Source organism: Sinocyclocheilus rhinocerous, unplaced genomic scaffold (genome assembly GCF_001515625.1).
Source record: "Sinocyclocheilus rhinocerous isolate Xijiao unplaced genomic scaffold, SAMN03320098_v1.1 scaffold157, whole genome shotgun sequence".
NCBI classification, from domain to species: domain Eukaryota; kingdom Metazoa; phylum Chordata; class Actinopteri; order Cypriniformes; family Cyprinidae; genus Sinocyclocheilus; species Sinocyclocheilus rhinocerous.
Genome location: NW_015665038.1, coordinates 519,287 through 543,554, shown reverse-complemented (window position 1 = coordinate 543,554; position 24,268 = coordinate 519,287). Strand labels below are relative to the sequence as shown.

Below are 24,268 nucleotides of genomic sequence, written 5' to 3'. Positions count from 1 at the left end.
AAGGAGGGGGCTTTGTAGAAAACGAAGCGTTTGAGAGAGGCGGGGCATAGAGGACCTACAATAATGTACAGTATTTGAAAAATAATGTGTTTTTTGAACATTAAAGCATGTCAACATATTCTGTTACACCAAATACACAAAATAATGATCTTTAAAAAAGCATCATATGACCCCTTTAAACAAACTGGTAATTATAAACTGGCTAGTTACATAAACAAAGTTTTTGGTCTCTAATAGTAATGCAGTCCCATCCACCCACTATGGGTGTTTTATACTCTCTCTCTTTCACTCTAAAAAGAAAAAAAAACTTTGTCTGGTCTGGAAAGACAAGGTTTTGGAGCAAGATCAATCTTGCTTTGAAGTGTAGTTTGTGAGATGTACTTTGAGTGGACTTCACAGAAGGTTGTGACAGATATCTGTCTGTGCCGGTTTCATTCTGAGGATTAGATTAGATGTAGATCACTCTTCTGCTCATGGAAAGGCACCCACAGACAGAATAAATCACCAGGCCAATCTTTTAGCATTGAAGATCTCTTTACACTTACAGATTCATCTGTCAAGACAAAAGAGGCTCATACATATGCTCAGCGCGCCCCATCCGTTCACACCACTGGAGTTTTCCCATTGTGCTTCTGTGTAAAACAGCAGCATATGGGAGGCGGACAAAGCGTTATTGGATCTGATTTCAAGGACAGATCTTTCCATACCAGTGCTGGTGTTACCTCATTTGTCTATAGCATCATAAAGGGATAGAAGAATGATTGTTCTGTGACCACAAGCTTTCCATGTGACACATGTGCATCATCTCATTTGTCCATTTCTGTCTATTCTTCCACTCTGTTAGTATTTTGGAGTCAGGGGCTGTGGGACACCCCCAGCCCTGACCCACAAGGCCGCAGGTTAGGAGATCCATTCCTGGATGCTGTACATCCATAGCCATCGGGGGACTAGGATCAAAACCCGACAGGAGACCCAACATCAATGTGCTCCTAGTTGCCTTCCAGATCAAAAGTGAGTCAACAGATTTCACTCTTTTGGCTTTAAACTTGTAACATTGTTTCTTATTATAGGAATCAGTTGCTTTTTAGCATGGAGTATTATTGTTTTGATTATTTAAAACACTTATGAATGTGACAAAAGGGTCAGCGACATGACACTCAGTTTTTGTCCTATCAATTAATTTATTCAAGTAGTTTTGCATAATCCTTTATTATTATTTCTTAGAAAAATACATTAACAAAATGGTTTCACTGCTTATTTGTTTTAAAATAAACACTTTTGTTCACAAAATTAAAGTCATCTAGCGTTAATAAGCAGAAAAACTGAGTGACTCAGTGTTTAAATTCAACGCACCTGGCTGGCTTTATGAAAACCCATGTGAAAGACTTGGGCTTCGTTTTGGATAGTGAACTAAAGATGGACAGGCAAATAAACACAGTGGTGAGATCTTGTTTTTTTAATTTACGTCTATTAGCGAAGACGAAACCGTCTTTATCTATCACTGATTTGAAGAAAGCCATTACGGCTATCGTTTTCACTCGAATGGACTACTGTAACTCCCTTTATTTTGGAGTTGATTGTGGTGCACTGGGGCGCCTACAGAGAATCCAGAACGCAGCGGCGAGAATGATTAAATCTGCAAAAAAAACATGACTCAGTCACTCCATTACTTGCGTCACTAAATTGACTGCCGGTACGGCTTAAAATAATTTATAGGATTCTTATTTTCGTTTTTATGGCCCTTCACAATTTAGCCCCTGGGTATTTGTCAAGTATGATATCAGTTTATATCCCTACGAGATCTCTGAGGTCCGAAAATCAACACCTCCTTTGTGTTTCTAGGACAAAATACAAACACAGGGGAGATAGAGCCTTTTTGCAAGCTGGTCCAAAACTGTGGAATGACCTCCCTCATAGTATTAGATCCGTTAACTCACTACCGGTTTTCAAAGCTGTGTTAAAAGCACATCTTTTAAAGACTAATGAGGAGTTGTTGTGATGCAGGTTTATTTTTTTTAAATTGTGTCCATGTTGTTATGTGATTTGTGTTGTTATTTGAGACTATGCTTGTTTTTATGTAATTTTATTGTGATATTGTGAAGCACTTTGGGCAACCTGGTGTTGCATTAAATTGTGCTATATAAATAAATAAACAAACAAAAAAACAGGAAATGCTATCATAGAGAACACTGCCACAGATCCCCATGAGTGTCCAACTCCCCAAAAACATAATAATATTTATGAATTAATAGTTCATATTAAAAAAAAAACCTTTTACCTTGAAAAATATATATTAAAAGCCTTTTTGATGATCCTATAGCCACTATTCATGGTGTAAGGAATATGTCTTTCTTTGCTTTTTACTTGACATTTTTTTACCAGATGACAATTTTAGAGTCATTAAATTTAAACTGTTCTTGTGAATAGTAATACATTTTTTTTAAAACTATATAACACATTTCTACAACTCTGGAAATGTTTTAAACTAGATATTTAAAGGATTTTTAAAAAAATCCTGGACAGTCATAAATGTCATTGACCCAAACGTCAACTCTTTGAAACTTGTTGTACTAACCTTTGCCCCGGCCCAAAATTCCAGACAACTCTCTTCTAATGTTAGCAAACCATTTCTTTCAAGTGCATGCCTGTCCACTCGGTCCACATAACTGATAAACCTGTTTGTTTCACTGAATCTGATGCTATATTCACCTTAACACACTCAATCCTGTTTGTGTTTGCTCAGCTGAAGGTGTGAGAGTGTGAGGAGAGGTGAGATGGAGTCAGAGGAGACAGAAGGACGCACTTTAGTGCAGGTGATCAGTGAGAAGTACAGCCCGGAAAACTTCCCATACTGCCGTGGGCCAGGAGTTGGAGTGGTGATCCGGTCGAGTCCCCAGGGTTCACCTGTCAAAGGTCAGTTTTATTTTTGGCATTAGGTGAAATGCTGAGCCTCCTAGTTAACGAGGGTGTGTTAGATACGATCTGGATCCTGGCACACTGGTTATTATCATTTAACACTGTTTTGCTGTGTCTGTTGAAGAACACATGTTGTTATCATTATATAAATGTATTCTAGGGCCAAAAACTAAAGGATATTCCAAAGATATTAAGTTAAAATATTTTTCATCAATTATTTACATTAACTGGTTATTTAAAGGCAGTTTACGTCTCTGTGTATTTGTGTGTTAGATCGTCTGAATCTGCCCAGAATCCTGGTTCTGGATAGTTGTGGAATCACAGAGGCAGGAGATGAAGAGGAGGTGGCCACTTTCTGTGCTCACGTGGTTGAGTTAGACCTCTCTCACAACCAGTTAAAAGACTGGGGAGAGGTGATAAAAATGTGTTTGAGTCACAGGTTTTGTCTCGGTGTATTTACATTTGTGTATTTAACGCAAAAATGTCATTTCACATTAAGATATATAGGTAACGCTTACTGAATGATTCAATAATATTCAGTTCATTAACAGTGATTAATGCATTAGGTATCATAAGCTAACAATGAACAACGAATTTAATGTTAATTTATGCAACTTAAAAAAAAGTTGTTAGTATTTGTAGAAATTCAAATTAATTTAGTAAGTTTAATAAATGCTGTAAAAGTATTATTGCGTTAAATCATGGTTAACATATAGAACCGTATTAAAGGGGTCATATGATGCGATTTTAATTTTTCCTTTCTCTTTGAAGTGTTACAAGCTCTTGGTGCATAAAGAAGATCTGTAAAGTTGCAGAGACTAAAGTCTCAAATCCAAAGAGATATTCTTTATTCTTTATATATTTCGTTTTGGACGAAACGGAGTCCAGCCCGGGGTCGTCACATGTGGTTGCCCGCAGGCCGTGCCGTTCTCAAGCCACCCGCCTCCGCTCACTCAAGCCCGCACCGCCGTTCCTCACTCTAGCCCCCGGCCTCCGCTCATACACCAAATACACAAAATAATGTTCTTTTTAGCAACATCATATGACCCCTTTAAGTCTTATCAGATTTCATACTTTGATGTTGGTAGAAAATAAGTCTTAAAGGAGTAGTTCACCCAAAAATGAAAATTTGGTCACCCTTAGGCTATCCAAGTTGTAGATTAATTTGTTTCTTCATCAGAACAGATTTGGATTACAAATGTAGCATTACATTACTTGCTCACCATTAAATAACCACTAACCAATAACCAATCACCACTAGTAAATGGGTGCCGTCAGAATGAGAGTTCAAACAGCTGTTAAAAATATCACAGTAATCCACATGACTCCAGTAAATCAACTGTCCATCAATACATTTCTCAAAATCTGTTGTGATAACGAAACAAACTCATCTACATCTTGGATGGCCTGAAGTAAATTTTCAGCAAATTTTCATTTTTGGGTGATCTTGTATCATTTTTGCAAAATTTCATGGGCTAAATGAAATCCAGTCATTTCTTTTGAATAAGGGCAAATAATTTGCCCACACAGATTTTGCACAGTTTTTCCACACAAATTCGGTGTTGACAAACAGAATGCTGTTTAATTTGAAAGTGACTTCTGTCTGTGGACTTTTTTTTTGCCCGTTTTTCTGTCAATAACATTTAAAAGTACAATGAAGTTGAGGTCAGCTACCTAACACAAGCTTGGCTAAACAAACTGTTTGGGTTTGGTCAGTTTTTCATTCTTTTCTCTCCTTTCCTCTTCTCTTTGTAGATAAGTAAGATCCTGTCTAACATCCCTAACCTAGACTTTCTCAATCTGAGTATGAATCCACTGAGAGGGTCGAGCCTTGAGCCTGGAGCTGCTGAAGCGTTCTCAGGCCTCCGCCGCCTTGTGCTCAATAACACGCATGTCACCTGGGACATGGTGCACACACTTACACGAGAGATCCTAGAGTAAGTGTGTGTGTGTTTTATAGCATTTAAGTAGCCTCGGTCTGAACCCCCGCAGATTTTTTAGAGCTTTTTTTTATGTGTTTGTCTTATGTTTTTTTAATACATTATTTATGATTTAAATGTGCAGTGTCTCTGCATTGCAAAAGTTATAATTTTTTCCAAGCATTCATTGTTCGAACAAACCGGTTCTGCCACCGTAAACTTACACTGGTTGTTCAGCCTGAAGTCAATATGTCGGGCCCAAGGGGTCAAGGTTTAGCTCAAGGTTAAGATCATTTTAGACCCTGCTGTGTAGATTACTTAACTACACAATTCTTGGAGCAAAATAAGTTTACATTTTTAAGCAGCCATATATAATGACAAAATACAATTTCACAAGCAACATATTACTAGAGAAGATGTTTTGCCAATTTTGGTAGGCTCTTAAACTAAAACTTTTTAAACTATGCCAAACATTGAAGCAGTTTTGTTAAAATATTTTTTCCCAAGAAATCAAAGATTATGCCAAAGTAACATTTTTATGTATTTTAATGCACTTTTTTTCCTAAAATGGAGGTATTATTTTGGTCTTTCGCATGGCCCTATAGTTGTGAAAATGGTAGTTTTGTCATGCACTAAAACTTGGTGTTTTCATGTGGTTCTATGTATCTAGGCTGGAGGAATTGTTTTTGTGTCTGAACGAGTATGAGAGCGTGAGTGTATCATCTATACCGTGCCCGTCCCTGCGCCTGCTGCATATCACAGATAACCAGCTGCAGAATTGGGCGGAGGTTCGTAAGTTGGGCCTTATATATCCAGGCCTGGTGTCTCTTATTCTGGCAAACAACTCCCTCTCATCTATCCACGAGCCGGAGGACTCTCTACTGAGACTCTTCCCCAACCTGCGCAGCATCAACCTACACAACTCAGGTGCTGGATTGCATGAACTTCATCTCTGTAGAGTCAGACAGAATATCAGCACACACATGTCTAGCTAGTTGCAGCATTACCCTTCATAATCTGTTAATTTATAATTTAAACAAAATTGAGTAGTTTTGTATGAGGAACAGACCAAAATTGAAGCAGTTCTTCATTGAAAATCTTCCCTTCCACTGCAGCTTTCAAATGTTCTTTTTCTATTATTCAGTAGGTCATCTCCTTTCTGTGGTTTTGAGTTGTAAATTAAGTACACCTCTTGAACAATCATGGGTTAGTTCACCCCAAAAATACATTTCTCACCCTCATGTTGTTCCAAACCATAAGATATTTGTTCATCTTTGAAACACAAATTATATTTTTAATGAAACTTGAAAGATATCAGTCCCTCCATTGAAGGTCTATTCTATTAATACTATGATGCTTCAAAAACTTCCTAAAACATAGAAAACTTAATCCATATGAATCCACTTGAATGGTTAATCCAAGTCTTCTGAAAAGACACAATTGCTTTATGTGATGAACAGATTTAATTTGGACTTTTATTCACATTTAAACACTGATCAACGCACACATCTAATATGGTAAAGGGAAGCCCAAATGTGCTTGCTTGATGTGTTTTGAACAAAAATTCTTTATAAAATGTCTTCATTTGTGTTTCGAAGATGAAGCAAAGTCTAGTGTGTTTGGAACAACATGTGGGTAAGTAATTGAAAATTGACAGAATTCATTTTTAGGTAAACTACACCTTTAATGGATTATTAGCTAATATGTACGTGTTGTGTTATTTTAGGTCTATGTTGCTGGGAGGACATTGAGAAACTGAATTTCTTCCCAAAGCTTCAAGAGGTCAGAGTGATGGGTATTCCTTTACTGCAGCCCTACACCGATCAGGAGAGACGTTATCTTATGGTAGCACAGTGAGTAATCATACACAAAAGTAGCCACTTTTGAAATTGTTAGAAATGATTACACAAATCAATGTGGCCACCGATATGGAGTTGTACACGTCCATGTATTCCGTGTCTCTTTCTGTTTCCCTTCCTCACACACAATTGTTCTTCTTCTGTGTTTTGTAAGGTTGCCTCATGTGACTGTATTGAACGGCAGTGTTGTCTCTAATGGAGAAAGAGAGGATGCAGAACGCTTTTTCATCCGCTACCACCTGGACTGCCCTGAGGATGAGCTACCCCAGAGGTGACCCACCTGCACCCCTCACGCCACCACACTCCATATACACAACTCTCTCAATCTTTATAGACATATAAAGTACAGAAAATGTACAGTACAGTACAGAAAATACATATACTATTACTATATACAGTACAGAAAATGATTGGTGTCTATGTCATGAAAATATTCAATTTAATCAGCCTATAATATCGCTATTATAATTTAAATAATATGCTTCTTTGGTTACACTTTATTTTAAAGTGTCCTTGTTACAGTGTAATTATACATTTAAGTACTGAGTAATATTAATTAACTACATGTACTTACTGTATGTTAGGGTTAGGATTAGGGTTTGGCTTAGGGTTACTTGCATGTAATTATGCATAATTAATTGTTATTATAATAGTAAGTACATGTAACATGTGTAACAAGGACACCTTAAAATAAAATGTTACCGCTTCTTTTTATTTTTATAACTCGGGTCTTATCTGTTACCCATAACTAATGTTACCCATTTTCCTCAAAGCTTGAAAGTTGATAGCTCTTTGGTTTCTCTCTGCAGTTTTAGTTATTCCGAATTAGCACCCCTAAGAAGATGCTTCTTTATTGAACACTAAAAGGCTGTCTGTTAATTATTTACAGCATATATGGATATCCATAAAATAAGTCTATATAGAAACATACAGAGGGACTTTCAAATTTGCCACTTTAAACAAGGGTTTAAAGTTGCAATGAAACTGGAGTAGGGACAAATCTTTTTTTTTTTCTGTGTTGTGAAGTACATCTGAGTGAAACTGATTATTGAAAAGGAAAATAATGCAGTGCAGGAGATTGTTTCTATGCATCGGTTGTTAATTTGGATGGAGGCAGATCCGAATTTGAGTTTACAGTCGATTGTAAGAAAGAGGTGGGATTTAATCAGATGAAATTATTGGAGTCTAGCATAAGTCAGTGGACAGAATTCTGTCATTTCAATGGAAGATCAAGTTTTGGATTAAGAATTATGAGGACAAAAAATGTAACAACATGGACAAATGAGTTCACAATTAGATCAATAATATGCACTCAGAAAATAGAGATGAATTTTCATTTAATGCTGACTTTAATGAACTTTAATGAGCACCAGTTTGTTTTTGTATACAAATAAACATTGTCAGTTTTGAATAATGCACTGAAAAGTGTTTTGCTGTAATTTAGGTTACATCCTCTTACAGTCATTCTACAGACATTAAAGGTTAGTTTAGCCCTTGCAGTTTTTTATTGTCAGTATTGCTTGTTTCTCAGTAGCTTACTATAGAATGTGGTTACTCTAGTTGGAACAAAATTTTGCTGCTATGTAATAAAATCTTGGGAGAGCCCAGCCACCTCTTTCCGGTTTAGCACAAATAGCCTTTCTGTCTTTCTCTCTCTCTCTCTTCATGGTGGCCATCCACTACATTCCAACCTATTTTCCTTTCACTTCTTTTTCTTTAGTTTGGCATCTCCAGTTATCCAGGTGACGTTTAACTCTCCCATCCCTCATGTCTTCCGGCATCCCCTCTTTCCTTATCCCTTTTTTTGGGGGACTTTCGGGGGGATATTTTGGGAAGTCTTTGCAGGTCAAAGACACAGAAAACGGATCACCCACGTTCTTAAAACACCCCATTCCACTTAACCTGGGAGAGTGTTCGGAGGACTGTTTCAGTGACTGCGGCAGGCCCCAGCTTCCAGCAGGGGATTCTAACCTTTGGGAGACAATGTGTCCACTCTCTGCCTCCTCAAAGACGCCTTTGTACTGGAATACCCCAATCAGAAAATCGATACACAAGGTGGCAGCTTTATTCGTTCTTCCCCTCCTTATATCCCCCTCTCCCTCCCTGTTCTTCTCTCCTGCCCCTTTTCATTTGCTTTGGGGGGGATTGAGTTAGCTGGAGAATTTTTTCAAAAGGGGATGGAATGACGTCCTTGACTCATTCTCTCCTGTTTGTTCAGTTGAGAGATGGAGATGGTGTTGCCTTTGTTCTGGAATGGCTCTTAGACCTAGTGAATTGATTAAGTTGTCTAAACAGTTATGACACAGTTCCCGCTCTAGCTATAGAAGGTCGGGAAACTAGAGACGAGGTGGAAATGGGCCTTTCTCAGAAATAGTGGCCTTTTATCATCTGCCTAAAGTATCAGAAACTAAGAGTTTTTTTTAAAACCCTGATAACATGATAACATTGACATTCCTCTCACTTGAAATTTTATACAACTAAAACACAGAGCCCCACAAGTGACATGTAGAGAAAACTAAATACCATAGCATAAATACATAAAAAAACACAAATTACGAATTTATCCCATGACATTCATTTGTTCCCCTGATTAAGTCAAATTGTTAAATTGTGGAAATGATTTTAACTTGATTTAATTTTAACTCCGTTAAAAGAAGGGAACAAATTAGTACAATGTGGCCACAAATTAATAAGTCGCAGGAACAATTTCTTAATTCGTGGCCACAGCATCTTATTTTTTGTCATTTTTTTATGTTATGTGCTGGGCTCCATACTAATGGAATAGTTTGCCTAAAATGAAAATTCTGTCATCATTTACTTCATATCAAGGAGATCAAGGAGAAGTTTAGCAGACTGAGCTGCTCTCTTCCACAGTATGAAAGTGGATGGGGACCAGGGGTTGTCAAACACTGTACAAATATCATAAAAGTTATAAAAGTTGTCCATACAACTAGTGCACTATATTCCAAGTCTTCTGAAGTGAGTGAGGAACACACTGAAATGTATGCGGTTATTTATTGGAAATCTGACAAAAATTTTGATTGACAGCTGTGGTCACCATTCACTTTAATTGTTTGAAAGAAGAAAGAAAATCAAATGGGTTTCAAAGACATGAGAAAGTTTTCATGACTGCGTGAACCATTCCTTAACAACTCACTTTTTCATTTATTTCTTCTTGTGCCCACCGGGACCACTTCTTTAGAGTCTTTCTTTAAATCACCTATGTAAACTAAAACCCGGCCCCTCATTTCTGACCTCCTCACTCCATCCACAACCTCGATTTCTTTTTTTCCTCTGTCCCTTTCTGTCTGTTTCTGGAGGAAAAGCCATTTCCCAGAGGGAAGAGTTTGAGATGAGAGTTGGCACTGGAGGGTGAAAGGGCAGGTGTAGAAGTAGATGGTAAACTCTAGATATGGGTTAAGGTTGCCCCCTTTTTGAACCCAGCCTGCTCTTTCCCCCACCCTTTGGGCGCAGATCAGAGCTTAGGCTTTGTTACCGACTCTGTGATAAAACTCTGAAAGAGGGCAAAGATCTGAGAAACAGAGAAAGAGATGGACAGAAAGAAATGATGCTTCCCTGACCTCAAACAAACCTTTGGACCGGGCCATCTTTGAATGCATGAGACGTAACTGGTATAGAGACCCATTCAGCCTAATTTATGAGACTCAAACTGCAGTGGAATAAAGTAATGGATAGAACCATTTGAGAGACTTTCAAAGTGATTCCACAGTAACCTTAGTCGCATTTACGGTTGCTTAGACATAAACTTTAGGTATAAGTAGGCATGGGACTGTTATCTTTATAAAGCTGAGAAGATATAGAGATTTGAGTGCTGGCTAGTGTAATTCAAACCTTTCACTGCTCGATTGCTCACAACGATTTCCCAGATCAGGCCTATATATGTTGTTTAGTGTTGACCTATGAAAATCCTTCTAAAACTACTTTGTGCACTAAAATAGCATTGAAAATAGTCTAGAATATCCTTCCATAGTACTGTCCTGTTAAAAAAAAAGTGTTAAATATTTTAGCTTTAGTTTAGTTGTACCAATGCTGCAAACAAATTGGTCCCAGTCACCATCCACTGGTCAGCTGTGAGGTACATTTGTTACCTAGCTTATGTGGGTAGGAGGGAGACCGTTAAATAGGTGAAGGGGCCCTATACATTCATCAGCCTTTGAGTAACTAAAACCTGAGTCGTGGCCATGGGCACGTTGATCCTCCCTGGGAGGAATGGGAAACACAGGAATGAGACCAGAGGGGAGGGATGCAAAGACAGGGATGACAGGAGGAGAGGTTGAAGAAAATGAAAGGGGCTATTGGTCTTACTGTCTTTGAGTAACTATAGCCTGGGACCTTGTTGACATTTTGACAGTGAAAGACAACATAGAGGCCTAGAGGAGAACAACGATGTAAGAAGGTAAATGTATAGGGAAAATCTAAGTGCATCACTCTTTACGGACAATGAGAAATTTAAGAAGATATGTGGATTGCATAACCAGGCTCTTTAGCATCCATCATGGGGGATGTCGATGCTAAAGATGTCAAGATAGAAGCATTCATAGACAACATGTAGACAAGTCCCCATTAAAGCATTTACTGCCGTTTTAATTAATTTAGGGGTATAGTGGCGACTACATTGAGGTTGTGATGATAGCTTGAGGTGCAGTACCTCGGTTAATAACGATTTCTTCAAACATGCAGCAAATTTATCTAACTCAAGCATTTCTTTTTTTTTGTAGTCTGAACAGGACTGAAACACGAATGAAATCAGACTTAAATGTGTTTCAGTCTAAGCAATCAGATCAAATTCCAAGTACTTTTTATTGTCAATCAGGACACGTAACATCATACAGGATGTGAGGTAGTGTCTAAAGCTATGTCTGAATTAATTTTAATTCATTTTTTCAATAGTAAATTAGAGCTGTTGTCAGGGGGGACCACCGGCAACATTGTCTCAGACCCACTAATGTCCTCAATAATAAAGCTAACTCATTGGGTCCCATCCATAAAATATAAAGTATAGTGAATATTTTGGACAAATATTGCTTCTGTTGTCTGTTATTTTGTCTTGTGTGACTCTCAGTTGTTTGAAAAGAAAACAATGCTCTTGGTCTCATGCAACCACCTACGTCATTACTATAGCAACCCATGTAGATATACTAGTTATTGCCTACACTGTGTCAAGAAACAGATACGATTTCAACTGATGCAAAATGACTGTCAGTCCTAAAGTTTGTAAAGCACAAACGGCAGCTGTGTGGAGTGTGAACAAAGCCTAAGGAACTGTATCTCCACTGTACTTTCAAATAGACAGGTTCCCCACCCCCAAGTTCATCCAGGGTGACTGCCACTGTAATATGTGTACTAAACTTGCTTTGGATAAAAAGCCAAATTGCTAACAGGTAAATCACAAGTTAATTTAATTGGGTCTCAAGGGGACATTTCTCATGTTATGTTGTAGGTATCTAAATTTTGAGCTAATGGTGATTGTGTGCGTGTTATCTACCTGAAAACGGATCATGTTGTTTTTGAGGCCATCAACAACTGCAGTATCTACAGTAGACTCACTGTATGGCTCTACTATGAACCTGGTGCACTGCATGGTGGCGACTGTCCGGTCCCATCTCTGAGACTGATCTAAGCACTGTTCAAGGAATCCAAGGCAGCTATGTTATCACAGCGAACACCCATTCGCCTTCGATTAAGGAGCTTAGCCACACTAAATGAGACCCTTGAGTGAGACTGTTCTTTCTCTCAGACAGAGTGGCACTTTGTATAGAGGGGGCAGTATTCCCATGGCGAAGGCAGGGAGCCACAGGCACCTACCCAGGCTCAGGCTCTGCTTTGTGGGGAGACTTTTCTGGACAGGCTGGGGAAATTACTTTGATTGGCTGTGTCGGTTACTGTAGCCCTCTAAAGCTAAAAGACTTTTTTGTGGAGATTTTATTTAATTGTTCCTGCCGATCTCCTCTTATCTTTCCCACAATCCTTCAGCAAGATGGGAAAGAAGGGAGGGTAGACGGGGTGGTGGTGAGAACTTTCTCACGGTTTAAAAACTCAGTGTGCTTCACAGACACACTAACAGGTACACAAATACACAACCGCGTTTTCTCACAAACACACACAACTCTGGTCACTTCCATGGTGCATTGATATTAGTATTGTTGAGAGGAGCTGTCTTTTTTTAATGTTTGAGAGTGATTGACAATTTTGATGAAAACAGACATATGCAGACATCCCACCATGCAAAAAAACATTTCTAGGAGATGGCACAGTACCCCCTGACCATGTGGCTGAGCACTTCTCCAAAAACACATCTTAATACCAGGTGGAAATAGGCTTTCTCTCCCACTCTCTTCATTTCCGAGATGTTGTATATCATTTGTGGAAGTCAAGAGACTCCCGTACCTTTCTGGGAGAGGTGAGATGTCTGCATATGTCAACATACCATGTTGTGCAAGCATATATTAAGTAGAAGTGTGCTTTACCTGTGCTTTTGTAGATCATTAGCGCTGTTCTAAATTGTAGTTGCCTTGTTAGTCCAGCGCCTAAATAAACAGTTGACTTCTAAGACATGAAACCTCACTTTTGACTGAACTGGAACAACTGCAGCAGTCCACATAAGTAGCAACTCTGCACAAAGATTGCGGGATGTAAAAGTGTGACCCAGAATTGATTCCAATAGGATTAGCATATTGTTAAGCTAACTGTAGGGTGCTGTAGAAAGAACTCCTAAAACCCAGGAATAAGTTAGCATTTTTGAACTCCTGGTCGAACTTTTTGTCGAGAGAACCAGGGTGATGCATAAACCAGGGTGATGCTAACAAGCATAAAAATCTAACATATAAAAATTTCTTTAATTTTTATTCAGTATAATTTTTGTTACAGTTTCAAGTTCCCTAGATTTTGGATCAGAGCTTTCGTATATTCTCTCTATTCTTGGTTTCTTCACAGTTTTTCTGTCTTAACTAAAATCCACTCCAACATTTTGTTTTAACATAAATGGGTCACTGGGTGTAGTAGCGAACAAGCATATACATTGGCTAAATTCACATGGTTCTTCTTTTCTCACTGCTGTCCACTTTTTTCAGGTACCACACTTTGGTAGCACGCTATGGCCGCCTAGCCCCACTTGCAGAGGTGGATTTGCGCCCTCTCTGTCATGTCCAGGTAGAGGTGCGTTTTGGGGACCAGACAGAGCCCCTAGAGCTCAGATTGGATCAGACAGTGGCAGACCTAAAGAAGCACTTGAGAGCCATGGTCCAGCTACCCCCAAAAAAGATACGTGTGTACTATATCGACCGGCAGCTTGGCTACCCACTAGAGCCTCAGGAAATGAAATATGGAGCACGAGCACTTCATTCCTACAGTATACGAGATGGAGATGAAATCTTGGTGGTGTCCAAGACACAGTGACAGAAAAGAGAGCAACAACTGAGCACTCTTTGGAAAAATTACTGGTTGAGTTGTTTCCAGAATTATTGGAATACCTTACCTTAACAATCTTCCAATACAGGCAATGTGAATGCTGTGAACAGTGCACAGATCAGCATGCTTTATGTTGAGGACAGAGAAAAACTGCCACTCTGGTTGTCCAGAATCTTCAGTTCTATTTAAAAATGATCCCTAAAAACAGATGTTGGATCAGAATTTAAAAAACCCTTTTAACTTTCACTGCTCTGTGGATGTATGTATACAAGAAAAAATGTGTGTACGTAATAATTTTTCTTGTTGTGTGTTTATGAGACTGCTTCTCAGGAATTACCCACAACTGCATACATGCCTCTACTCTAAAGAATATTTTAGCATTTATCAAAGGTGCAGTATGGAATATTTGGCCCCCTAGTAGCTGAGGTGTAAAATTCCAAGTTACTCGCGGAGGGACATTATTCTAGTAATTATGTGATTTGGGCTTCGACTTAGCTCTTCAGCATGGCTGAATATGATAGTTTGAGGCATACCGGTGTAACCATGGTTACGGGCAATCCTTTTGTAATAATAATAATAATAATAATAATTTATGCATTTAGCAGACGCTTTTATCCAAAGCGACTTACAGTGCATTCAGGCTATACATTTTTTACCAGTATGTAAGTTTTGTAAGAGCAAATGTCATTAGCAATGTCAAAACTCGCCCCCTCCTAAAAGAAAAAAATATCCATTAATAATGTCTTTTGAGCAGGTAATAGTCTTCCACTGTAGTGGAAAGTGATTGCTTATATGATCCCTCATATGGTTTATTTTTGAATGATCCATTGTATTTATAATGTTCCTGAGTAGTTATGGCTACAAGCTATCAGAACTAACACATCTCCCACCACATCATACATGCATTGTAATAGCCAAACATTTTTCTCCTTATTTACAGACATCACGTAGCCACACAAAGAGGAATTATATGAACGTAGCATTTCCTGCGAAATCTGAAAGTTCAAATGATAAATTATTATAAACTTAAATCAGGGTAAGGCAATTTTTCACCAAAATCTTATGTACTGCAGCTTCTTGCTAAATCAATACCAAGACACTGTATATATATATATATATATATATATATAATATCATGCCGAAATGGCAGTCACATTCACTGCATTTAATTTACTTGTGTACCTACAGTGGGGTAGGAGTGCCCAGATATTTGCATTTAATCATTTAAACTATACATGCTTTTTGCTCAATAAGCTCAAGACACTGCTGTCTAGATTTATTAAGCAATGCTCTCTTTTAAAATCACTTAACAATGGATAGACATCTTGGCTAGACTTGAAAAATGCCAAAATGACTGAATACAAGGAAAAAAATATGTAGATGCAGATTGTGAATGCTTAGAGAAAGGGAGACAGACACTTTAGGTCTTTTCTCTGCCACTTCTTTGCTGCTTGAATTACAACAGGGTCACATACAACCCTGAAGCCCTCTAAGGTTTACACACTTTACATTCAAAAACACAGCTCCCCCTATTATGGCCACAGACCGACTGCAATCCCCTAGTCTCCTCTCTCACTAGTGGAAAGAGTCCTTGGAATATGTAGGTGCCATACTCTCATTGATGTTTAAGACAGATCATGTGCTGTTGGGTTATGAACTTGCATTTGATTATTATCACACCCATGTTACAGAAAAGGAAAACCCAAGGGGACCAATAATAATGAGAATTAAGCCATATTTAATTTTTATTGAGTAGATATGCTTTTTATTATTTTAAAAGTGGAAATGTGCACACTGATAAATTTAATTTTGACTTTTATTTAATTAATTTTTTTATTTTAAATTTTGACATATTACAAGTTTAAAGGAAGTTGAAGATATTTCTGTTGTCATTTGTTGAGCATGAAACATTAAGGGAAGCCATACACAAATAACCTCATTGTGCACGTATTTTATAGCTTGCAAATGACTGTCAGTGCATTCGGTAAGTACCTGTTCCCTTACCAAAGAGAATTGTTTGATGAACTTAAACCATGCCCTTTCTTAATATCAAACTAAATGACAACTATAATGTGTTGCACAGATATGGACTAATTTTAACATTCAGTCTTTTGGACTTGTTTTTTTAACCACAGTCAGCACATACCAGTCTATACATTTCAGGAATTGGATTACCAGGGCTTGTCCTGTTCATTCCCATACCATTTCCCAGCAGAATGGCTCTAATGTTGGAGTGACTAATATAGTATAGACTCCCTCTCTAGTTACCAAGCTGTCCCTATGCAACCCTATCCCAGTGGAGGGTGTTAACGGAGCTCAGAATCCATTAGAGGTTCAGATAAGCTAAAGTTGTTATATATATTAGCACTACTGCATGGATATTGTCAGATATTTAGACAGCTTTGTTTCAGTGTAACCACATATGTCACACTGATGATCTGTTATTGTCTTATCACAGAGAAGTCCAGCTTCTGGCTCTCTAATCTGACTCTGTTATGCTTAAAAGTCCCATCACTGTTTCGGTTGTGTCCTATCACTGGAAATTGAGCTTGACTGTCATATTTTTGTCCAAATCCTATGATTATACCATATTGTTGCCACATTTATTTACTTACTCCCCGTGTAATTTTACTTTTCACTGAAAATTGTAAATCCCCATAATGCTTACTAATGTCCTACAATGTTTGCTTTCATTCTCATCTGCGAACCATAGTGTGTTCGCTTCCAGCATCCCCTTTCTCCCGTCTTTCAGCAGTGCCTGTGTCTCTACAAGTTTCTCATTGCTCATATTTTGTTCTTATTGTGTTCTGGTTGTGGTGATGACTCGTGATCCTCTCTGTTCTGCTCCCAAAGGACATCTGGCCTCTAGTGCCAAAATGTTGTTAACAGAACAGGTGCTGACATATTTACCTATTGCTGGGTCTGTATAATGGTGTTTTCAGAGTTTAAAGAGGGCCATTGGCTTGTGCCATGGATATTAATTCAGTGTTAATGGTTATATGAACATGGATATAGAATATTATTGTAAAAGTGTGTGATTTGTGTTACGAGTAATGGTATTTTACCATTATGTGAAATTCTGTTGAATGCCATACTGAAAAATGTTAAAAAATAAATAAATAAAAAGCAGCCAAGGCTTTACATGAAATTAATTGAGTCTTCATGTACCCCAAGCTGCCATGGTAATGAAGTTTCTCTTTTTAATGACATTTGTTTTATTGTTAGTGGACGTAACATTACACGGTTCATCTGACATGAGCAGAGGTATGTTAATGTTAATGATGTTAACAGCAGAGGTCCCCCATGTTATGTCCTCATTTAGTTTTAATCCAAAGTCCATCATACACCTGCATTATTTTGTCCCAGCTGTTGAACCTGCAAAATTTGAGTGGTACAGCATAACAACCAGTATGGTCTGTCTGATAAAGCTAACCTTGTAACCTGTTTATTTCACCTTCGTCTGTTGCCTTTTCTGTTTTTTGCTGTGCTTTCTTGTAACTATTCTTCTTTTCTTGCCGTAGTTGTGTATTTTACCCAACTCACACTAGGGACTAGCCACTGCGGAGACCTCACCAAGAACCTAGGCAAATGCTAGCATCCAACTGGAGTCTATCCAGCCAGACAGCCACATGCAAGACTGCCACCTGGATCACCGCAACAGTTTGGCTGATAGAAAGTATCATGCCTTATTGGTTTCACCACGTTTAGAAGTGCTAGCCTAACCCTGTCACGCCTACAGGTGAAACCTACACGTGCCAAATCTGGCATTGCTGTCACACTCGCAGACTCACGCACAGCTCTGTCCAACCAAGGCTTAAAACTTCCATCTCCTTAGTGGCCTTACTTTTGGGCAGCATAACCTCCCAGAGTGCAGCAGTATCCAGAGTTCACTGGTGGATCGGCAACACCGAGAGTTGTGCCAATCTGAGGGAAGAAGAACAAGGGGTTACCAAGGCATGAAAGCAGGGGTAGGCTACAAAGACAAGGTCACACCGGGAGCTGCTGAGGGATTTGGTGCGTTTTGGATGGGTGGGGGATTTAAGAATTTTTTTTTTTATCGCCTCACTCTGTAGCTAGAGCAAAAAGAACTGGCTGGGCAGCTGGTAGCCTGATCTACCCTGTGCATCATGGAGCAAGGAAGGCTGAAGGAGGCTCATTGTGTGGCCAAGAGGGGGAGATGTTTTCTGAGAAGGTTTGAGTTACCTTAAGGGGGCTTGACATTGTTGAGGAAAGGAAATAAAATGAGGGCAAAGCAACTGCTTGACGTTGGATGCATCAAAGAGGTTTGGATGAAAATTAAGATACTGGATGACCCAGCCAGGTTCTTGTCCAGGACCTTTTCCAGCTTCCAGGGTCAGGCCTGGTGGACCTACCAGCAAGCAACTACAGCGTTGGTGCATTCAACTATGCTTCGGTCCTTTCCCACGGAAATGGTTCGATGACTCCAAAGTCTTTGTTGTACCCACTGACATTATGGTAATTCGGTCAGCCTGATTCAGATCTGCCAGGTTTGGTTGGCAGGTGGTTGATGGGGCTGACAGTTTGCGATTACATTTTATCAGACACTTGACTCCAGTGCCCAGACAGTGGAGTTAAAGCTTATCGTCAAGCTCATAGACATCTCTTGTTCTTGGTGGGACTGAAACTGGTTGCAAAGATGCAGGATTATCTCAGCTTAGTTGACCTATTCCACAACCACAACATTTGTGTTTGTGGGTCAACATGAAAAAGAATGAGGGACAAATATAAAGACAAGACATAGAATGATAAACCCTATTAGTAAGCTCATTACAACTGCAGAGGGAGACGATGGTGAGAAGATAGGGATTGATGTCTCCTCCTTGTCCTTACTCACTATTTCTTTTTTCTATATCTGGTCATTCCAACACAAGATGATTCAACTGTCCAACAGTCAGCCTGGGACCACATTGCGCTCTTTGTCAAATTCTCTGTTCTTGTGCAATAGTTTAGTTAAGAGTATGGGCTGCATTTGCACAACAAAGCAACAAGGTGTAAAGGAACCCTCCACTGGGACCCCCACATTGGTCACAGGGAATCTGGGGTCTGCGTCCATCCAGTCGGCTTTCACACATCCTGCCCCCACCAGTATTTAGTTACGTCCACTGTCCTCCTAGAAACAATGCTGAGTCTGACTCGGATCTCGCTCCCATCTCCTTCCCAGACCCTATCACCGTGGATGCACCAATGATTTTCCCTCATTCTGTCATTATCTTACCACCGCATCTATGGAAATGAGCCCCATTTGGAGACCAACCCAGGGTTGAGTGAGCTGTTGCAAATGAGGCTGTCATTAATTGGTGCAGGGAGCCCAGTAAGACAGGAGGGGGAGCACTGATTCACTCACATACGCACACACATTGAGTGTCCAAGTTGATTCATGTTAATGCAGTAACCCAAGCTCTTCTCCCTTTTTCAGTCAAATAAAGCAATGTTTTTCTGCTGTGTTTCCTTTTGTAAATAAATGCCCCTAGGGTGGGCCGAAGAGCCCCTTAAAGAGATGCAGTGGACTGTGCACTAGCTATGGAGAGGGCTGCTATCTAGGGAATCGGGGTTCAGTCCAAAGGCCTGACATTTTCTTCAGAAATCCTCTTTGTGCTTACGGCTTTAGTTTCAATATTTCCCTTCAGTTACTTACCAAACGCCACCCTTCACTGGTCCACAGGTCTACCCCCCTTCTCTCATCCAATCTCTCTTTACCATTCTGCTCTTGTTCTTCGTCTTTCCCTCTTTCAAAAGTCTCAACCCCTCTCTCTTTCCCTCTCCTATCCTCCCCCTTCCCCAAAAACTGATCTCAGATTAACTTTAACACTATACCTGGTGCAAAAGGTAGCACCTGCCTCTGATGCGTCTCCCTCCAGTAGAGCCGTACAGGGAACCCACACACTCACTCCTCCTCTGTCCTCTCATTCTGGGATCACTTTCTCCAGACTTTTGCTCTTTGAAATCAAGCGTACCCTGCGGCACGGTTTGGGCCGTGTTTGCCATTCTTGTCCTTGGCGGTTGTCCGGTGGAATTGGACCAGCACAGCGCTCTGTGTGAGTGGAGGATTTGGAAGGGTTTTTCTGGGCAGTCTCCCCCTCCCTTTTCTGCATCCAAGAGCAGAGCCCCTCCGCTCTTGAGACTGCGTTGATGGTACCCACTTGGATGTGACTTAGAGGCTCATGCACAGGTGACGTGCTGAACTTCCGTCCTATGAAGGCAGGTGAGTGCTGAATTCTTAGTTGTGGTCTCGGAACCGGAGCTCTTGTGTTTTGTTCTTGTTTTGTTTTGCTTTCTTATGACAAATTCGCTGTCTTTCACTCCTTGTCAGTTTCTCACAAGTGATGTTCAGGTGCTCTCTACCTCGTTTACACCTCCCTTCTCTCTCTTTGTTTTGGAAACACACTTTGTGCGTGAAAACGTAAATGATAGGTTTTAACTTCCAATCGGTAACTAAGTAATTTTGATAACATCTATCATTGCTATTAATGCCAGTCGTCAGACAGGCAGCTTGTTTGAGATCGGTTTCTGAGAGGTTAGCCAAATGAACTCTGCCAGTCTATGTAATGTGAAGTGGAGAGCAATGGATTTGCCTGTTGGCATCTCACGCAGTATCTCATGGTTCACTTGGGAATCCCATCAAATGCCAGTTTCGTCTGTGCTGTGGTTTCATGACGGAAGATGTTATACAGGACATTGTCCAAACACATAGGCTTTCTTCAGGAGACTGGATTTCATTAATGTTGGATGTTCTTTCTTATTTAGCAATAGGAAGAAATGATACACGTAAGACTATGACTTAAGAATCCATTCATTATTCAAGCAGCTTGAATTAAAATGTACATTTGTTTCCATGCCAATGTTTTAATATGTTTTAATTATTTCCATGGAACGTTTTAATTAATAACATCCTGATACGGTTTGCACTGAAATATATTTTTTATTATTATTACACATTTCCTCTGATTTCTAGAAAAAAACTTTTTTTTCTTGTTGTTAATTTTTTGCATTTTTAGATGCACTTCATTTTAAGACTGGTTTTTATGACACTTTCTTTACTGTACGATAATTTTATGTGACAGCTCAATGGTAAATTTATTTTGCTACCACTGGATGATTATCTTACTAAGGCAAAGGCACAGGTCATCCGATTCCTGTTCTAAGATTCCAACATTGTGTGAAATATGAGAAATTTAGACTTACATTTGAAACCATGTCTTGACTGAGCTATAATGACATTGCGAGCTTTGGTTTGGTTTGCTAAGTGAAATCTGACAACATAATTCTGGATTTGTGATACTATGAAGAGCTTACATAATTCACAATAGGCAACGCAATGTGATTGTGTTTTTCCTAATACCACTGAATTATATAACATTATATATTTTCATGCCATACACATGACATATGAGTCAAATACTAATTATTTAATAACACACTAGACCTTCGGCAGTATTTTTCTTTTGGATATGCATTTGAGTATTAGGTAGTTTATTTTAAGACAAGTTTTCTGTGGAATCATGCTTAAGACTGAATTAGACTGGATGTTTCAGTTTAAACCAGTGTTGCTTACTATTGCTTACTATCTGTTTTGTCACTGCACTTTCTAAAAGCCATTTAGTCCTCCTCATCAAAATATAGGTCTGCCTAAAACATTCCCAATTGACAGTTTTACCATCAGAATAATTTTATATCCTTATCATTTCCATCACCTGATATTTGGGAGGTTGTCCATTTATTTTGGCACACTAAAGCTGGGTGAATCTAAAGGGAGTGAAACACGAACTTCAGCCCCTCAGGGTTGCCGTAAAGACCCCGGAAACTCAAGCCTGCTAAATTAAACCCATTAGCCTCACTGTTCACAGCCCTTTCTCTGATGCCAACAAGTCATATCACATAAACACTTGGTAATGGACCCTTCAGACGATGGAGAGGAGCAAGGCATGTTCTCCCAGCCGCGGGCTCATTGGCGCTGTGGAGGCCTGGAACTGCAGCACCATAGCCCACTCACACGGTAGTGCTAGAGAATGTGATCCCAACACATTGTTCTCCATCACATAATAGAACCTTTTCAGCTCAGGGCGAACAGGCCCACCATGGAGAGGGAGAAAGGGGCAGAATGCCCCCATGGGAGACCTGGGAGACTGCACTTTAAACCAGGGAAGATTGGAGACAAATGTGTCTTGACCTAGTTGTTTATTTCTTTAAATAGGTTTATTATCATACTTAAAAAATATATTATACTACTACTGGTTTTCTTTTTCTTTTTTAATCTTAAAATAACTGATATTTGGAAGGCTGGTGGCACTACAACATTGCTTATTTTTTGTAATGAATATTTCAATGTTTCTCAGGTGTTTAGGATGGTCAGAACAGGCACTTTAGTCTCTCTTCTCCAGCTCTTCAGCACCCTTGCTCCCAGAGGAGGTAAGTGATGTCCTCTTAGTACTGCCTATAAACCCTCTCCTGCTTCCACAGCCCATCCTGAGCATTAGATGTAACAGTGATTGATGGACAAAAAGAGCCAAGGCACTGAATAAAGAGTTAATCAATAAGTAATGATGTAATAATGTGACATAAATATAAGAACCCAAAACCTTTTCCAAGTCTGTGTAAATTAAGGTTTTTGTGCTATCATCCACACGATCAAAGTTGGTTGATAACATAATTGCAATGAATTGCAAACATAATTACTTGTTTACATAGGATATATAATGTATTTTATATTTTTTAGGCACTCAGGCTATAGTTTGACAGAATGTTAAAATTCAACATGCCATGGGAAGTCAATCTAACTTAACATTTTCTTATATTGATATTGTTAATTTCTTACTCCTTAACAGTTCATCATTTTACACATGGCTCTCGATTCGGACTTGTACTTGCTCTTATGAAAATGTACCATAGTTCTTAACTGTAGCATTTGTTATAATAAAGCTAGCCTATTAATCATTACCAGGTCAATAATGCCTTTTTTTATTAATCTATATAGCATTTGTTATGAAAAACAACAGCCTGCACATTTAGAAACAATATCTACAACATAAATCTATAGGGAAAAAATCTATTCCCTTAATAGATTATCTATTATAAATTCTACAAGTTAGACAAAATTTACCACAATAAATAAGCCTACAATAAAACGTGATAAATTCTAGTAAAGGTGGTCATGAGTAGTTTAAAAAGATTTTAATATATGTTAATGCTGGTGCAAGATTGTTTTCTCCTCTTTTCTTCAGTCTTTTTAGTTTATGTGCCTTTTTTAGATAATGTGCGACTTTCAATTTCTTGATAGAATTCTAATAGATCGCACATTTTACCATCAGCTTTGCTGGTTTTGGTCTACGCCCCTGATCTTTCCAAAACACCCTCACAGGGCCAACTGATCAATGCGTTTTTGCTTTGGAAACTATTTCTTTGTCAACATTTACTTTTCCTCTGCTTAGCTTTTTCTCAGGATACCCTCTACCCCTTTGGACCCGCTCACAGGGATTTAGAAACCCCTAAGATGGATGATGGCAGTTCTCCAGAGATTCAACTACTAATTCCATTCATATTCTTCAATGTGCCCTCTAGATCCCTTTATGTAAGTATCCAAAATATGGACGAGAACTGTGAGAAAAATCACCCCAAATCTCCATGCAACGTCTTAAGTGTTCAATTCAGCAGTGAATTGTGTAACAGCACATCATCCTATATTTCCCAATAGGTCAACAACAATGGAGTGATCTCCTTCAACATTCAGGTGAGTCAATTCACTCCAGAGGCTTTTCCCCTCAGTGACAGCCGTTCCTTCATTGCCCCTTTATGGGCTGACGTGCATAATGGTATCCGTGGGGATGTGTACTACCGTGAGACAACAGACCAAGAGATCCTGGAGAGGGTCACTCAGGATGTCAGAAAGTATTTGAAGAATATGGTGTCCTTCACTGCCACCTGGGTCTTCATTGCTACCTGGAATCAGGTCACCTTTTATGGAGGCAGCCAGACAACGCCGGTGAGGCAAAAAGAGTTTAATTTGCATGACCAATATCAAAACTGCGCTAATGAGCAGCATGTACTGTGTGATCACCACAATAATCACCACCACCAACACAAAAGAGAGTAATCATTCTTTTTTTTTCTTTCCCATTCTTTTCAGGTAAA

General features: G+C 39.1%; 1 protein-coding gene across 4 annotated transcripts in view; it reads left to right on the top strand.

Annotated features, from left to right (window-relative positions):
• Window positions 1-23,626, top strand: part of LOC107731047 (tubulin-specific chaperone cofactor E-like protein) — a 25,497-nt gene extending 1,871 nt beyond the window's left edge. Inside the window, exons 2-10 of one of the 4 annotated variants that reach the window (XM_016542030.1) lie at window positions 845-1,011; window positions 2,744-2,913; window positions 3,190-3,329; window positions 4,672-4,853; window positions 5,506-5,762; window positions 6,562-6,688; window positions 6,849-6,965; window positions 22,477-22,549; window positions 23,569-23,626. In XM_016542030.1, the coding sequence (XP_016397516.1) occupies window positions 2,775-2,913; window positions 3,190-3,329; window positions 4,672-4,853; window positions 5,506-5,762; window positions 6,562-6,688; window positions 6,849-6,965; window positions 22,477-22,507 (993 nt within the window). In that variant the 5' untranslated portion in view covers window positions 845-1,011; window positions 2,744-2,774 and the 3' untranslated portion in view covers window positions 22,508-22,549; window positions 23,569-23,626. Of the gene's footprint in view, window positions 1-844; window positions 1,012-2,743; window positions 2,914-3,189; window positions 3,330-4,671; window positions 4,854-5,505; window positions 5,763-6,561; window positions 6,689-6,848; window positions 6,966-8,138; window positions 8,176-8,414; window positions 8,437-13,785; window positions 14,701-22,476; window positions 22,550-23,568 lie in introns of those variants that run through there. The other 3 variants (XM_016542029.1, XM_016542027.1, XM_016542028.1) reach the window with 3 other exon arrangements.
• Window positions 23,627-24,268: the final 642 nt, after the last annotated feature.